The sequence below is a fragment of the Zonotrichia albicollis genome, chromosome 5, assembly GCF_047830755.1.
Source record: "Zonotrichia albicollis isolate bZonAlb1 chromosome 5, bZonAlb1.hap1, whole genome shotgun sequence".
NCBI classification, from domain to species: domain Eukaryota; kingdom Metazoa; phylum Chordata; class Aves; order Passeriformes; family Passerellidae; genus Zonotrichia; species Zonotrichia albicollis.
The window spans coordinates 10088190-10106606 of NC_133823.1; the positions used below are offsets into that span (position 1 = coordinate 10088190).

An 18417-nucleotide genomic window follows, 5' to 3' on the forward strand; every position below is an offset into this window, starting at 1 on the left:
CTCCTCGCTCACTCAGTTCTCCCACCATGTGTGTGAGGGACTGAAATGCTGGGGGTTAATGACTCCCACACCCAGCGGCATCCGAAAGCAGCGCAACCTTGGCTGTGGCCAGGTTTGCGCTCCCCGAGCTGGAGGGGAGGAGGAGAGGGCTTGGGATGTGTGTTGGGAAATCTCAGACCAGCACAGGAACAGCCCGGGTGGCCGTGGCAAGCCCACCTTCGCTTAGCAACAGGGCAGGTACCTGGGCATTCCCACCTGAACCGGATTGGTATTAACCCATTGAACTTAATGTTTCAGGGGCTTCCCCCACCCCTGATGGATCAACACTGCGATCATCACACAAGAAAATTCAATGCATCAATTAAGTCTTGTTGCTGGGTCCACAGGTGGTGTTATCTGTACAGAAAAATTCCCAGCACCGGAGGTTTATGTCCTAAAAGGAGACAGAGAAGTCCTCTGACTTTATTCCAAAAAAAAGGGAGACGCCATGAGCATTCCTGTGGCATCCCTCAAGTTTTTGGGGGACGTAGCTTTCTTTAACCCTATTTTCCCGGCCGCATGACCCTCTTCCTTTCCCCATTGACTGAGGTACTTGGGAGGTACAGGCTGCCCAAATCACCTAATACGTATCCCCTTCGAATATGCACACCACCCCCTGCCTTTTCTTTGTATCTCTAAGTCCAGGATTTTAATACAGCCTTAGATGAGAAAGTCTCTGTCTGAAATTTATGGTTACTCCCGTTGTTTCTTTCACCTATCAGCATCTAGCTTTACCTACAGGCATACTCACAGTTTGTTTGTAAAGACACATTCTTCTCATTCCCTTCATATCTTCCCACTGTCTGTCTTGTCCTTTCTCTTTCTTTTCCTTACATATTTTCTTAAATTCTATCTTTATATTTTCTATGGTTATATTTCTATAGATAATATCTGAAGCGGCTGTATACCTCCTTTCCGTAGTTCTAAACTAAACCTGCTATATATAAACACCGGTCATTCATGTGTCATTTCACTCTTCTCCGCCTCATTAACAAGAACCTCAGTTACCTCCCCTTCAGGGTCACAACACCAACTTATGAGTTATTGCACAAACCAGAGAGCAGAGAACCATAAAACCTTTGCTTTTCATGGCATGGTTTCAGTGTCTGTGTCCTCAGATCTGCTGCTAAAAGATTCCTTGGGGAGTTCATTGTCCCTCTAGAGTATAAATTCTTTTGCATTACACACTTCCTTCAGCTTGAATGGCTCACACACTGGTAGAAGACAATGGAAACCATTTTGAACTTTGATTTCCCAAGATGCTGACTAGCAGGAGGAAGTGAAATATGAATGTGATGGAGAAGTGACTTTAATGTTTTGCCAATGTTTTGCCAGTGTTTTATTGTTTTAATGAGCAGTACTCCACAGCTGAAAAACGATTTGCACGGGACCATAAAGGAGAGAACTGCTCAACTCTGGTGAAGAGTAGCTAATAATCTAGGTTCCTTATCTTGCTGAGAAAGTCATCATGGGCTTTATTCAGATACAGACAAGTACCTGAGGTGTGATTGAATAGTGAATCCTGGCAATGAATCCCCACAGCCTCTCTGCCTGCCATGTGTGTAGGAACGTGGATGCTCATTGTCACCAGGTGTATGTCCTCTGTAGACATTGCTTTGGTGTTTTTATATGTGTGAAGTGGCAAGGAAACCCTGGACTGTCTGCAGAAAAATTTTAAGGAGCTCGTGGAAGTAGAGCAGTAAACTTTTACAAAGTAAACTTTTACAGTTACTGCTGCTGTATTTACATTCATAATAATGTGGCCTGGGCCTTCACTGAAAGATAACCTAGGGAATAGCTCATTTCAGACTAATAAAGCCCTGCTGTCTTCTTTAGCTGAAATCTGAGTTGATAGTCAAAATGTCCCTGACTCTAAGGTGGTTATCAGTTTCCTTATTTTCACATACACCAAATGATCCCCTGCTCCAAAGTGTGATGCAACTTACTCCACCTTCTAGGAGATTCAATGTAAGTAATCTGACCTCAAGAGTCAAAAGGGCAAAAGTGAATTGGAATGAGTGTGAAATATGATTCTCCCTGCTCTCAAATAAGTGTATTCAATCCCCCGAGGTTTATGACATTCACAGAGGAATAAAAGCCCCAGAGATAAGGGTGGGGCAGGCATTGGTCCTGGGGTGATGTTCATCTCTGTTTCAGACCATACTCTCCTTGGTGTGCTGGGATCCAGCATCTTTCCCATTCCCTGCACTTTTGTCCCTCGTGCTCTGTTTGTGTAGAGCTAACAGTAGCTATTAGCTTGATGTGCAACACTTTGTAAAGAGCGAGGTTTTTGATTTACTGAGCTGTAAATCAAACCTCCCCTCCCCACCCCACCACCAAGAACAGGGCTCAGAGAGGAGCCACGGTTGGCAGCAGCTGTCATTTGCATGTGCAAACATCCCGGGCCCCTCCTGATAGTTCCTGTGTGCCAGTCACCAGCACATGTTTCACATCTGAGTCACATTGGGTGGAGGGCTTCTAAGCTGCTTGGCAAACACAATTGAAACACACCAACCTGTGTAGGACTTCTTTCATTTTTGTGTACTTGGGTATTCTTACTGATAGTAAAAAGAAGCACGGGTAGTTATGATCAAAAGAAAAGTAGGGAGTGTCCTGGTATCAACATGTCAAAAAGGAGTCTTAAAAAAAATTAAGATTGCCAAAAGTTGGTATAAATTCCTTTAATTAAAATCTTCAAATACAAAACTCACAAGCATTGGAATAAACAAAATTTTTAGAAAAGTCCTAAAAAGAAGCTACCAGGCAAATGATAACTTTGATGTTTTGGTTGGAACTTACATTTTTACAATAATAATAATATATTATTAACTTCATGTTGACTGTATGTAAGACTTTCCATCTTACACTCTCTTTCCTTCTGTTATTGAACTTAGACAATGTAAACAAACTCAGCCTTCCTCGTTTCTGATCTATGTTATCCCCTGATACATAACCCTTCACAAAATGCATCTGCTCCATGGATGCACACACTCCTTTGACACACTGAACTCAAGTATAACCTTTTCAGTGTGCAGGTTTCCATCACAGCTACGAAAGTACATCAGTTTTGAAAGTCATCTCATTAAAAAAGGTTTCCTGCCCTACATTAAACCCCATGTAACTAGTAGCATCTTTTTAAAGCTTAAAAAGGGAGGTACAGTAGTGTGGGGTAGTTCTTCCCTGCTGTGCTCATAAATATAAGGCATTGAGAGTGGTGTGGGCTACATACCTTCAAGAAAAGTAGATGCAAATAAATATATGCAGAAGGCCCCAGCTACTGTCCTAGGCTTTCTGTTGCCCTGAGGACCAGCAGCCTGTGTGCCACAGGGAACTATTCCTGGCACAGCCAACTGCAACAGGGTGTGCATGGGGAAGGCTCAGCTGGGGAGAAAAGCCACCACCAACACTGATTTCTGTCCAAAATCGCTGTTTTTCCAGTAAGAAGGATGTCAGCCTGACTGGGCACTTCTGTCCCCAGGATGCTCTATAGCAACTCTGGTGGTTGAGGGGTGAGTGGTTTCCTCAGCGTCTCTCCTATCCCATTTTCCCAAGACAAGAGAGACCTGGGTGCATCAGGGAGTGTAAAGCAGAGAGAGCTTGAGAGCTTTACCTGTGCACAGGTTCAGGAAAGTCCTTTCCAGCTCAACTGCCTGCAGAGTGGTGCAGGCTGAAGGGTCATGAGCACTCACTGTGCAGCCTCCTGAGCACAGAGGGTTATTGCCAGGGCCTGCTGGGCTCCTCTCCTTTTCGTGCAGGGAAGAAGTGTGTGATGGCAGAGTTTGACCACCCTACAGGAGCAGCCTGCATTTCCTGCATCAACAACTTGCCTTTGGAAAGCACAGAGCCACAGCTCCATCTTGTGACTGAACAATCCTAGCTTGAGAAAAATGTGTGTTGTCTCCCCAAATCTAATAGAGGAACTGGTTTCTCTGCAAGGCCTTTGCCCCTGCAAGCACCCTGACCTTGGTTTGCTTTGTGCGTCCAGAATTTCCAGCCCAAGACACCCTCAGCAACCACAGCCCTCTCAGGCTTCCCCACACAGTGCGAGGTCACAGCTGTACAGCTCAAATAAAAACTCTGTTTATCCTTCCTGAAGGCAAGCTTTTGGAGAAACTGCTTTAGGAGCTGTGCTTGCCAAAAGGAGAGGGAGAGGGGAGGTTGCAGTGCCTGGGTAGGCAGAGCCCCAGGTAGTGTGAGAAGCTCTCTGCGTGGTGTGGAGAAGGGTTCCACGCTCAAGCACAGTGACAGGCTAGATCAAGAGCAAAACCAGCACCTGCCTGGTCTTATTCTACCTGGATAATTCTCCTGGAATCTTCCTTGTACCAGTTACCCAGTGGGACCTTAGTCTTCCCCAGCTAACAGCTGTGCTAGTGCTGCAACATTTGCTTCCTTTACCAGAATTAAATCCCGTGGCAGAAATGTGAATTTCTAGGATTAGAATTTCCTACTAGGCAAATGCTTTACATTTATCCTGAGTGTGTGTGTTGACCACTTAAATGCAAGCAATAGCTTTGGCATTTTTGATAACATAAAAGCCGTAGGAGAAGGGTGGAAGGTCAAGCAGTCTGCCAGGACCAAGGGGCTTTTCCACAAGCTCTGGCAGTGTTTCATCATCCAGCATCCGCAGCACGCGGCCGTTCAGCTCAATGGACCTGCAGAGGGACAGAGAGGCTGTTTGGGCAGCTGTGCTCTGTTTGCCATCGAGTACAAGCTGCTCTGGGCCTGAGTGTAAACATTAACTCAGCCCAAAGCCAAACCGAACTTCCCTTGAATGTGTGTGTACACACACACACAGACATCTGCAGCACTCCCACTACAGGGACTCCTTCAGAGTGGTAGCACAAGCACATTTAAAAGTACGTTTCTTTCTCTTCCAGTGAGGTCAATAGCTAGACAGACTTTGAAAAGTACAAATTTAAATTGCTTTTTCTTCTGAAAATATTAATATTCTTTTTCGCCCACAGAGCAGATCTTTTCCCTGTGGATGCATTAACAATGACAACAAACAAAGTCTGAACCCACATACAAAGTCTGAACACGTTGCCATAAATCAGGAGCTGGCACTTGGGAAAGCAATATACTTGTGCTTGTGCAAAAAAACCCAAACCAAAACAAAACAGGACTTTAGCAGCTGGTCCAGAACACTGACACCTGCTAGGATAAACTTCCAAAGTAACATCAAGTGTCCTTATAACTTAGTAAGCTTTCAGCAGCCTGAGTTTAGGAGACCTGATTTAACAGAAGTCAGATCTTACTGAAACAAATCCAGATGAATGAATGGTAACCTCTTCTTTCCCCTTGCAAATTGAAGAAAGTGAGGTTTTAAAGACCATCTAAGCCTACTCACAGTCTTTCCTCAGGGACTGAAGGAATTGCAACTTACCTGGAAAGAATATTCTCTTTGCCATGAGGAAGTAAGAGGTACTGATCCACATGCTTGCTCGATAGGTAATCTGGTAGCTCCAAATGTTGGGTGACGTTGTAGAGGTTTAAAGCAAACAGTGTCACATCCCCTTCTCTGTACTTTGGGCTGCAAGGCAAGAGAAGGTGATGGTGGGGATCAGAATGATGTGTGACCTTGCAGTGTCCCAAAGGGCATTTGTTGGCCCGGGGGTGGCCATGGGCTCAGTTTCCAGGCTATTTTGCCCTTTCTGGAGGCTTACTTGAGGCTGCTTGTGCAGTGGAGGTAGACACGGAGCTTCGTCTTGTTGGCTCCGGCCAGGCTGACCTGCAGCACCTTGGTACCCACCAGCTTCTTGTAGAGCAGTGAGAGCCAGTAGTCCTGGGAGGCACAAAAACACATGGAAAAAATTGCGTACATGCCAGGTGCTCCACACATCTAACCTTAATTTTGAAGCTCATGTCAAGGGGTTTTCCCCATAGCTTTTTGCTTTTTGTTTTACTAAGCTTTTCACATCTACTTAAATTCACACACCATAGCTAAAAGGGAAGCCCTGCCTGTGAGCAGCTGTGTTTAGAAGGTGCCTTAGACACATTTTCCCCTTCATAAGGAACTCTCAGAGCTCTGTCAGGGAGAGATTGTGCTTTCGAAATGCCCTTCTGCAGGGTACAAAGAACCTTGGGACTGAATGCAGGAATGTAAGCTGCCCTTCCTGCAGGAAAGCTTGTACCTAAGGCACAGGTGCAACACCAGGAAGGAACTCCTAAACTTTGACCCCTTTAACATTGTACTTCTGAACAGGTATCAGGATGGATTTCTAAATCTGAGTCACAAATGTATCCTCTGACACTCCAGGATGATGCCTCAGAGCAGGGCAATGCCCAGTGCAGAGTCATTTTTTCCAGGTCTTTCCTGCTTTCAGAGAGCTTCTCCCAGCTCATTTGTTGGTCTTTGAGGTTTTCTTAGGAGGAAAACTATTGTGTTTCTCCTCTGACTCACCAAAAGCCCAGGAAATTACTTTTGCTATCAGCCTTCATTCTGAATCCCTCTGCAAGGAAATGTAGCCTTCTGACACTGATGTGCTTCCTCATTTCTGTGCTAACTACAGCTGGATTTGGATTTCCCTGCCTCTGAAGTATTACTGGCTTGGTTAACATCTGTACTGTCCATAGGTGAGGAAAAGGGCACACAGTTTCAGTCCAAATTAAATCTATTTTAATGAGGGAATGAAAAGCCCAAAGTCACAAGCCTGATGATGCAGCCTCTGGCATAGGAAGCAGCTGAGCAAGTAGGATGGAAAATCCCTGTATGCTGGGTTTTCTTTTAGGCTGGCTCTATGACCACCAGTGAAAATCACAATTTGGAAGCAGAAAAATGAGAGGAAAGCGAAAAAGGAAGATGCTGTCCCTCACCCCAATCTAAGCGCTAGTAGTACAAAGAAATGTGTCGCTTCTGCAAGAACAATGTATAGTTCATATAATGAAGTTTCATCACAGCAAAGTATATTTCCTAATAAATAAAACTATACTAAATGTATATTTCAATTTAATTATCCTTCAGCCACAACTGTAGGATGAGTATGCTCATATAACACTTGACTTCACGGTGGCCTGGTTTTCACATGGAATATAATAGATTTTAATATGTCTTTTCCCTTCTGTTTATAAACTACAGATCACTCAGCTGAGGAGTAGTCAACCCAAAACAGGCCATCCAGAAAAACCTTGTGAGATCCAGGAGCTGCTATGTACAAACCAGAGCATTGTGTCCCACAAATCAGTTTCTGATGTGCTGAAGACTGGCTGCCCCCTGCAGTTGGAGTAAATATCTAGTGTGCATGCATATATTTGTAATAATACATTAACCTGTAGTGCAACATGAGATAGCTTAAGGTGCAAGGATACCTGTGGCCATCCAAGCAAAAAAAGGTGTTGTTAAAATAGCTGGCCTGTCCCTCCACACCCAGAGCTGCCTGTGCAGAGGTGCATCCAGGGGCTGTTCACATACCGGCAAAGGCTCAAAGTTGGCGTCCACTAGGTGATAGGTCCCTGCCCCGAAGAAAACCTGTCTCATGACCACATCAATCCCCTGCCTGGCTGAAAGCCCGAGTTTGTCCAACCACCTGCCAAAAAATGAGGCAAATATCATGCAGATGAAAGTGCTGACCTCAGCAGTACTTTGTTGCCCCTCTCAAACCAGATTGGGAAGCAGGAAAACAAAACTTAGTGAGCGATGATGACTTCCTTAAAAGCACACAACTAATTTCAAGTCTTGCATTGGTTGCATGAAAAAATAATTTCAGTCCACTTCTTGAAGTCCAAGTTGGTGGGAACGGTTGCTCCATTCCCCTGTTTGTAGGTGGTGGAAACTAGGAGTGACAGCAGTTTCTCCTGAACTGGCCAAGGGTCTGAAGGCTGAGAGAAATCATCACACAACAAAAGGTTGCCTGTCATTATCAGACTTTGACTTGCTGGCCCACCACACCCTGATAAAAAGTCATCATGTCTTATAGGATGGAAAAAAACTGCTCTCACTCCCCAGGAAGCCTGAGGAAGCCACATTCCTCCTGTGGGGCAGCCCCATTCAGCTGTCAAAATACATAATTTCCCCACATCTGGGACCCAGTACTCACATAAAACCAGCAACATAGGTGTTAGACAATCTGGGAGCTCCTCCTCCACAGGCAGAGCTCGTCTCTCCCAGCCACACCTTCTTTTCCGGCACAGTCTGACCAACAATCTGGCCAGCGTGGCATTAGGAAAGAAGAGAAAGAGACGACAGTTAATTTTTTGGCTACTGAAATGAAAAATAGTTTGTGTTTTAGCCAAAGGCTTACTTAGGATGTTTACATTTAAGGGATAATGCTCTGAGATGGGATGGCACAGAAATTTGGATCGAAAGGACTAGAAGTAGATTTACATTCCCCCCTGAAAAAATCCCTAACTTGCTACCCATGTAAAACAGGACAAACATCACTAAAATCCAGGTCCCATAGTTCCTCTTGTGCTGAGTAATGCTATATTCTAAGTTATAATGCTGTCAGGATCTCAGGAAAAAAAAAAAAACCAAAAAAAACCACCCCAGAAACATTGGGGGGATGGGATAATGATAAATTACATCTCTGAGTAATTACTCTATCAATAAATGAGAATGTTGTAGGTGTGTGATGCACCTGGCATCATGTTTGCTGCATAGCAAACTGTTGGAGCTCATTTATTTTTAGTATCATTACTTTTAATTTTATTTTTTTTATATACAATGCCAGCAGAACTCAAGCTTTCAGTATCCCTGTCTATTGCTAGTAAGAAGTAGTGCTTTATTTTGGATTCCGTTAACCCCCTGGAAACTGAACATGGGAATGATTGAACAGGATCTCCTGGACTTCACCTCCAGGACTTCATATATGGCTGTGGCAAAGGAGTCCAACACTTCAGGGCTCAAGAAATCCCCCCTTGTTGCACTCTGTCCATTCACATAGTAACTGAAAATCAGGGAAAAAACATAGACAAAATTAGGGAGTAATACCACCAGTGGTACAAAACACCACTGAAAAAATTCAGCTGATTGGTACATTTATCCACAGCATGATTTTTCTGTCCAGTGCTTTTTAATTTTTTGTTTCCAAATGTGTAGGTCTGTCACTTTTATTTAAGGGACTTAAAGATATGATTACCTCAGTGGAGTCAGGATATCACAGAAATTTCCACCAGCAGAAGTAATAGGTTTGTTTGCATCTATTTATTAAGAACAAGGAAAACATCACCAAGAGCCAGCTTCTGTAAGTCTTCTTCTGTTGAGGAGTCTATGTGATTACTTGCTTAACTCTAATAAGTTATATACTGAAAATATCAGCTCACAGCATATGTCCATCTGCTGGAATATTTTGGCCACTTGGAGGGAGCTGAAATATGGGCATCCCTATGGCATAAATGGTGCCCTCCACCATGAGCAGAAGAGCTTTTAAGTCTTGTTTGTCCAAATAAATTGGAATGGTGGCTTTTGCAGTTCATCCTGCTCTCACTCAGTCTGACCAAAAACAGCTGAAGCCTTCCACCCACAAGAGGAAGCTAAAACCTGATAATCCTAAATGAGTTAACAACAGCCCAGGAAGGGGAAAGGACATGTTTCATGCCTTTCTAGCAGCTGAAAATAGATAATTGCTGTATGTATACATATATATAAAAAATTAGTATGTACATCTTTTCTCACTGTTGTCTGACTGCTGCATATCATGTCCTGCTTTTGACTCTGGAAAGAAAACTGCCTTCACATGGAAATGACTTTCAAACATGTGGAGTTCATGACCCTGAGGCCAGTTTACTCCACAATTGCCGTGAGCACTTTAAACCTACCAATCAAAGTCCCTGCACAGGAGGAAAGGGCCAGGTGCCAGTGCTGTTTGCACTGTGTGTGGGATCTGAGCCTGAGTTACCCACACAGAGCCTGAAATTACTCCAAGAGCAAACTCAAGGGAGCAGGAGGAGCTGCTGGCAATTCTCCATGGACAGGGGTCAGCCAGACCTACAGGGCTTTTTCTTTATATCAACTAGACATAAATAGAGCAAACAATATTATTATCTTGCGCATGTTACATTCCCCGTGACTAACCCCTACCACTGCTTTTGGGTCTCTGCACCAAGTAGACCCTTTGGAGGCATCAGCATTTCTGTAATATCTCCCTCAATTAATCTCCTCTCTGAACATCGAACTTTGTGGAGAGGCCCCTGAGAAACTGTCAAAAGGGGCATTTCACCCCCCTCTTTTCTGTTGAGACTGATAATTCTGTTCAAATTGACATTTTTTAAAGAAAATGAGGCAGTAATCAGAGTGACAGTGACATCCAAATGGTACTTACTGGTGCCATGTGACAGAGTCGATCACCTTCCCTCCTGATTTCAGGAAGCTGCAAGCAGAGGGAATGGTGGAGGAAAGGGGATTAGCAGCACCAGTCATTACTCCCACTAGTGCAACACCATGCACAGCCCTCCCCTCTCCCCACAGCTGGCAGTGCTGATGGTGAATGCTGGGGGCCAGGCTTGCCATGGCTTTTAAGCAGGCTTTGGGCAGCCTGACTTCCTTAGCAGGTTGCTGGGAGGATGAATTGACCTTTGTATAACATGTGGGTGTTTTTCAGGATAAAAGCCCTTGTAAGCACAACCCTAGAGGCAGTATACTCAATAGGAAAATGTGTGGACCACTGATGTACTTCCAGCAGCTGAGTTTTACCTGGCTGAGTATTCAGGCCTTGAACTCAAGCATGAAGGTAAGATTATAATTGTCATCTGTCAAGGTGAAAAAAAATTGTTCAACCCTGCCTTAAAGCCTCTTCATGCCTCCTGCATATAGGGGCAGACAAGCCACAATTCTCCACAGCTGCCTCACTCCAGGGAATGCTGCTGGAAGCTCACACTCCTACCTTCTGAGCAGTCTCCGTGTGTGCTTTCGGGGCTGCCCAACGTCAGGGCCGTAGAGCTTGGCATGCTGATAGAGGGCATAGTTATTCAGCAGTTGGCGTAAGTGGATGAAATCTTGCCCCAGCTGGAAGCCATCAATGTGGATGCCAGATTTCTTCCTGAAGCTGTTGGGCTCTGAGGAAGACACATGCCCATCAACACCCCTCTCTATTTCTGGGGCACAAATTAGGGCAGTTCCATCCACATGGGAAGCACCAGTTCCCTAAGGCTTCACCTGATCTGGCATAGTGTGGGTGAGATATTTGAAGGTGAGCATGAAACCAAAAGCTTGGGGGGTACAGCGTGCTGCTCTCCAGGACTCTGTCCCAGCCATAGGTGACATCCTGCACCTTGTGGGGGATTGTTCACCTCATCTCAAAGCCCTGATAGGAGCAGCAAAATCATCTCAATTTGCTCATTCATTTTGCCTTTCTGTAAAATCCCCCTGAAAATTAAGACCTTAATGTCTCTTTATAAAACATCACCTTGCCTTGATGTGCCATCATCCAAAATATCCAAAGTTACTAGCCCACACCCTCTGGTGGTACTTTTCTAGGTGATGGCTGGTCTGGTCAACAAGCACTTACCATTCCCAAGTTCCCAGGAGATGTTGTACCTCTGGGAAGCACAGTAGTCCAGCAGTGCCTGGGCATTTGAGCTGTCCCACTGCAAGCCACCTTTCCGCAGCAAGGCATTGAGTCCAAAGATCAGGTGAAACCCTGAGCAGTTTGCAAAGCTGTAGAGAATATCCAGTGTATTTTCTGCACAGAGGAGAAAGGAGGGGTGTTTATCTTAAGGTAGTTGAGCTCTGGCCAAGTTACAATCTTTACTGACTGTATTTATTTAGCCTGATGCTGCAGATGTGCCAAACTTTCCCAGCCAGACAGAAGAAGTCAGGCCCCACTACACATCTTGCAAGCTTTGAGAACCTCCCAACTGTCGCAGACATCTTATGTGAAAAATCCTTTCTTGGGATTTTTCTCCCTTCTGAGAAGCTGCAGTTTCAGCAACCAAATGTAAACTGCTGCTGTGGAATGCAACAGGTGGACCCTTGATTGGTCTCGTGTGGATGTTTGGATTTACTGACCACTCACGGCAGAGTTGGCTCTCGCTCTCTCTCTGGGACACAGATCTTTGTTATTCATTCTTTTCTATTCTTAGCTTAGCTAGCCTTCGGAGAACTTTTTCTTCTATTTCTTTTTAGTATAGTTATAATGTAGTATATGTATCATAAAATAATAAATCAAGCCTTCTGATAATGGAATCAACATTCTTGCCTCTCTCTTCACCTCAAAACCCTTATGACCACTGTCACATCCAACCCCTGCAGCTGAATGCTATTAAATGTGGGATGGCAAAGAGTAGAAAAAGAGTTCTCTGAATATTTTTCAAAGTGGGTGAAATAATTCTTTTTCAGTGTTTTCAGCTCCTAATAGCCTATGGCCCTTTTACTGTGGGGCAGAGAACTGCATCCCCCTGTTTAAGTCTTACTTGTAATGGTGGTGTTTTTGTGCTTTTTCCGGTTCTGTTCGGCAAGAATCAGCTTCTCCTGGCAGGGCCATTGGGCCAGCAGCATCTTCTCAACAGCAGCAAATGCAGGCCTCGAGCCACAAGCCTCTGTAGGACAGGAGCAGGTTGATAGGAATTAACTCCTCACCTCAGCAGCCAGCAAACCCTTGTTCCAGTGGGCTGACAAAGCATGGGCTGCGATGCTTGAGGAGCAGATAAGCCAGCCTGGCATGCAATGGTGTGGCAGAGGCAGGGCAGTGCTTCCTGCACTGGCCATCTCATGCAGGGGAAAGTGCTGACTTCCCCACACGGCTCACTGTCAGGAGCCATAAGGCACATTTCCTTCAAAGCTTTTTTCTTGGCATGCAAACCAGGAACAGGCCATAACCAGAGAAGAAGGCATGAGCCAGAGTCACAGGAAGCGGCTACTTTGCAAAGTGCTATGAGGGAAAAATACCACTTGACTTCAAAACTGAGCATCACTGGCCATACAGTAATGTAGGATTGCACATTTGTGCTATGTGCCACAGGAATATACAGGATTTTTTTCATTTGAAATACCTCTTGACCCTCTTGCTAAGTTCAAAGAGAAAATACCAAGCTCAAGCAGTTGACAGGGCTTCATCAGGTTTGCATTTGCCCTGTCAAAGCAGGAGGGCAAGGCTGCATCCCCAGCCAAGCTCTCTGGTTTTGGGAGAGAGATTGAACACTCTGTTCTCCTCAGGTTATTTCTTAGGAGAAACAGAACATCCGTTCCTTAATTTTCATAATGAAGCCACAGCTTCTGAGCTGAACTTGATCATCTTCCAGACAGTGAGGGAGCTCCCAAGATTGCTGCAGGGAGCAGAGGGCAGCAAAGGGAGAGTCTCAGGAGATGCCACAGAGGATACAAGTTCCCCTACATCCTTTCTCCATTTCCCACAGCTGGCACAGCTCTTCCCACAAACCATGCTGAAAGTCCACAGATCTCCTCTCCATGGATGCTGGCAAAACTGAGACTGTAGAGGGTCCCCAGTGTTGCTGCTGTGCCCTTGCAGCATCCTCAGCCTGTGTCAAAGACCCTCCAAAACCTAGGATGGTTTCAAGTCTGACAAGTTGATGCCCACTTTACCTTGCTGTGCCTGAAATTCCCAGAGGATTTTTTCTTCTGAGGTTGAATCCTTGTTGGGATCAAAGATAAGAAAGTCTGTCTCAGTGCCACCAAACCTCAGGAAACCTGGGGACAGGGCCGCTGCCAGGGCACGCAGCTTGGAATTGCTGAGGAGGGAATGCCAAAAATTAGGAAACCACTATATTTATGCAGACTGTGTAAAGGGTAAACATGGCAAGCACTTTGAGGAACATGCTGCAGTAGGTGACCTGGGGCTACCCAGTAGCCTAAGGGAATTCCTGATGGCTTACTGGGATCTGCATTCCAGCCCTCTGCATTGTACAAAAGGGATACTGATGCCAAGTGAGCCAGAAGAACGTCTAATGGGCAACAAGGGGAGAACATACCTGAGGGAACATCAGCAGGGAGCCAAATCCTGGGGGCAAAGTAAGGCAAAACTTTAAAACAATCTTGGTTTTTTTCATCCTAAACATCCTCCTCCCCTAGAGTTTTTAGTTTTGTTTGTGCAATGCCAACATAAATGTCCTGTGAGAATTTGAGCACAAAACTGACTTTACATCATCAGCCCCAGCTTCCCTCACAGCTGCCAAAGCACTTGCCTTTGTACCCAAGGGCGATTAGGAGTCCCTGCTGGGACAGGTGTTACCTCTATCAAAGCAGGTGTACAACAGAACATCACTGTGACCTGCTCACATCCCATGCTGGATTTGCAGCACCACACATCCCATAGAGGATATGCAGCACCAACAGGCAGCCTTCTCTGGGGGAAGAAGCCACAAGGCTTTGGAGGGCACTGGGCACGTTAGGCACTATCTGCTCCGTGGTGACAAACAGCAGATTAGAGGCCACCAAGTACTTCCTGCTCCTCATGGTGGCAGGCCTGGCCTCAGGCTGAACCCCAGGGTGTGAGGATGGGGCTGGATGTTGGAGACCTGAGCACTTTCCAGTAAAGCTGGTGACACCTTTCTCACCAGCCCAGTGAGGACAAAAACGTGCAAGTAGTGGGAAAGCAGGACTGGAGGATCCACACGTTTTTTGAACATTTACATGGATGGTGATTCCACCATCTGCTTCCCTGCGCAGCCTGTTCCAATGCATGTTTACCCTCTCAGTGAAGAATTTTTTCTTAATATCCAGCCTGAAGCCCCCTGATACAACGGAGGCCGTTTCCTCTATTCCGGTCAGTTGTCAGCTGGAACAGACTGACCCACACCTCAAAGGACCCAGCCTCCTTTCCGGTGCTTGCGGAGGGCGATAAGGACACCCCGAAGCCTCCATTTCTCGAGGGCAAGCAACCGCAATTCCGTCCGTTTCCTTCTCCTTTTTTTTTCTGCTGGCAAAGCAGCTCCTCTACCAGGCTTATTCTCGAGCTGAGCTTTCCCTGCATCCCCCCCCATGCCAGCCCCTCCTTCCCCGAGCACCAACGGGCCGGCGCGGCTCGCACCTGGGGAAGGCACCGCCTTGTGCCCCGGGAGGACGGGATTAGTGAGCCCGAAGCAGTCGGGATCCAGCAGCCTCGCCCGACCCCATTTCTAGGGGTGAGGCACTCCCCGTCCCCCCGGCTCGCTCCGCAGCGCTTTTGCCGGCACGTCCCGCTCCTCCCCCCGAGGACCCTTTCTCCTTTGCCCAGCTGGGCGAGAGGCGACTCACCTGAGCAAGGCGACATAGCGCGGGTCCCGGGCGAGGCTGGCATCCAGGGTGAGGGAGAGGAAAGCCGGGCTCACCTCCGCTCGGGGGCTGTCCCGGAGCCCCAGCCGCAGCACCGCCGGTCGGTGTCCCTGGGCCAGCGCCGGCGGCAGCAGCAGGAGCGACAGCAGGAGCGGCAGCAGCGGCGGCAGCAGCATCCCCGCTCCCGGCCCACCGCCCCGACGCCGCCGGCACCACCCCGAGGAGCTCGGAGGGCGGGCCCGGAGCTGCAGCGCTCCGCTCCCCGCCGGGAGGAACCGCGCTGGCGTGAGCAGGACCTTCCTCACCCTCTGGAAGAGCTCCAACAGCATCTTCGAGCCTCAAATTGGCAGCAAGACGCCCGACAGCCAGTGTTACCCAAACGCCTCAGCCATTGCAAAATGAACCTGTGTTTACAGCCGGCTCCTTTCCTGCTCGCACCTTCGCAGCCTTGCAGCCGCCTCCTCCAGCATCCCGCCCTGCCCGGGCGGCCCTGAGCATTTCCGTGTACAGCCAGCGGTCTGGAAAATGTCACCAGCACTGAACGCTCGCTGCCTCTCCAGGGCTGGGATGTCAGCCTGGAGCCCCTTCTGCGGCCTTCACTGCGGGACACCGACTGCCAGCAGCACAGAGCCCTGTCAGGCTGAAACCTGACTGTTGCAACAGTCCACACTGTTGGAACAAGTGTTTGTCCTAATTGCAGAGGTATGAAATTTGGAATTGCTGCTACCAAAAGGTTTCAGGCAAGCTCTGGGTCTGCCCTCTAGGTGCACCCTGCAGAGTCCAGTCCGTACTAGAACTCGTTCTTTGGCAGCAGCTGACCTTGTTAGGGAGGCCTGTCAGGGAAGAGCCAGCTGCAGCCATGGAGCAGGTATGGCTTAGTGGCATGGAATGGCTTGGGTTGTTCCAAACCCTACACCATGGACAGGGATGCCTCCCACTAGACCAGGTTGCTCAAAGCCCCATCCAGCCTGGCCTCGAACACTTCCAGGGTTCCAGGTGCACACAGCTTCTCTGGGCAACTTTTGCCAGTGCATCACCACCCCCACAGTAAAGAATTTCTTTGTAGCATTGAGCCTAAACTGACCCTCCTTCAGCTTAAGGCCATTCCTCTCTCGCCCTAGCATTCCATGCCCTTGTAAAAAGTCCTTCTCCAGCTCTCTTGTCATCCCTTCAGGTACTGGAAACTGCTGGAGCCTTCTCCTCTCCAGGCTGAACAACCCCAGCTCTCTCAGCTTCTCTTCAAAGGAGAGTTGTTCCAGCCCCCTGATCACCTTTGTAACTTCCTAACAGATCCAAATTCTTGTCTGGGGGGCCCAGGGCTGGATGCAGTACCAGAGATGGAGTTTGGAGCAGAGGAGGACAGTCATCTCCCCTGATCAACTGCCCACTCTCCCTCTGATGCAACCCAGAATACAATTTGCTTCCTGGATTACAAGAAGGTTTCTAAGTTTCTATGCACACTACTGACACATTTGCAGAATTTTTACACAACTACATTTAACACCACCATTACATTTTCCACCTGCACCAATTAATCCTGAAGCACCCATATTTCTTAGGAAGTTTGTTTTGAAAATGGCTGCCTGCTGGAACAGGCTGTGAATCTGTTACTTTATTCAGGTGCAGTGCTTCCCATACACACCGAAGTTGGGGCATTAATCTGTGGCTCAAGTACTTGCTTGCCTGGCCCTTCCTGTTCCTGCTTGCTCTACATTTTTGTACTATTAAGTAACTCTGCTCCGGAACTAGAACTTGACTAAATTAACTCTGCGTTTGATAAACTCATCCACGTCCCTGCCAAAAAGGAAACATCAGTGACACTTCTGTCTCAGTATCTTAGTTGGGGTAATGCTTCCCATTTTGGGAGTGCAGCACCAATTATATTGCTACACCCTAGGAAGGGCCGGGGTGACTATCTGCCAGAGGAATAACTCATCTATCACTGATGAATGGAGCACCAAACAAAGTGCACCGCCCCATGGGTAAACTAAGGATACAAGAATGTAGTTCAGTGTGTGAAAAAATCATTGCTGCAATTCTAGCTAAGGTTGTTGCCACAGGTGCAGGAGGAAAGGTCAGGAGCTGTCAGGCAAGGTGCAGCCTGTGCACAATTTCTTTCTTTTGGAATTTCCTACTTCTGCCTTTATATCCTTCATGTTCTTCTTTGAGAGGACACATTTTGAGTGACTTGCTACTGTGCAGTGCCCTTCCACAGCAAAGGCACAAGGTGTGTATTTCAAATGGTCAAGGCTATGTTTTGGGATCAGTTGTTGTGTACAGATGTGTGTACGTGAAGTCTGGCACGTGTTGTGTTTTTAGCAGCCTGCGAAACCTTGTTGCTGGAAAACAATGCATTCCAGCATTAAATGAAAAGTAGCAGCTTTTGCTTGGGCATTTTTGAAATGGTTTTGTACCCATTTTTAAATATTGCAGAGTAGGGGAGCTCAGTATAGATATATTTGGACTTATGGAAATCAGGGCAGAATTTGAGCGATGCCCTATGAACTACAAGGGGAGCACTTAAGAACTAGGACTAGGCTTAAGCCCACTTGAGTGTTACTTGAAGCCAGCTCCAAACAAGTGTCCCATCCCTCTTCCTCGTCTCACACAAAACCTATCCCCTGCCTTGTGACATTCAAATACTTTGGTCTTGCAGCTCCTATCAGACAGTTCTGCTTCTCCCAGTAATGCCATTAGATACCCTGTGATGACTAGATTAGAAAGAACTAAAAACCTTCCAGGAATTTCCACTGTCTAACAGCAGCAGCAGCAGCAGTGATGTGCTATTGCTAGCAGGGGCACCTCTGCTGTTCCTGGGCAAGCACCAATAACTGATAGAGTTTTACCTGTATCTATATATATGTCAGTGCTTCACCTTGTGTATATTAAGGGAATTCAGAAGGGAAGAGCTGCCTTTGCAAAAGGCAAACAATTCTTGTGACACAGATGTTTGGGCAGATGAACAGAGCTGACCTGTGTCAGGATGCTGCTCTGTTTCTGTGTAAGAAGCCTCAGGAAGATGAAATTAAGGCTAAGCTCATGAGAAGAAAGCATGGAAACTGCAAAACCAGAGATGCCTATCAGAGTGGTTTTGTGAGCTATCCTTCCTCCCTGCAGCCAGATCTTGTCCTGACACAGAATGCAGCTCTCAGTACTCCCTGCTGGTTTTATTTCTGAACCCAGATGGTTATGGGAGTCTGAGATGGCACACCCTGTTTGTTCAGAGATGGAAATGA

General features: G+C 46.8%; 1 protein-coding gene across 1 annotated transcript; it reads right to left on the bottom strand.

Moving 5' to 3' along the window:
• Nucleotides 1-2704: 2704 nt before the first annotated feature.
• Nucleotides 2705-15783, bottom strand: HPSE (heparanase). Its single transcript, XM_005485372.4, is given in 14 exon segments — nt 2705-4691; nt 5423-5569; nt 5703-5821; nt 7448-7562; nt 8073-8179; nt 8828-8921; nt 10296-10343; nt 10857-11028; nt 11481-11654; nt 12385-12510; nt 13514-13659; nt 15164-15359; nt 15362-15443; nt 15445-15783. Coding segments are annotated over 14 exon segments (1752 nt in total). The 5' UTR covers nt 15511-15783; the 3' UTR covers nt 2705-4531.
• Between the last annotated feature and the right edge of the window lie 2634 nt (nt 15784-18417).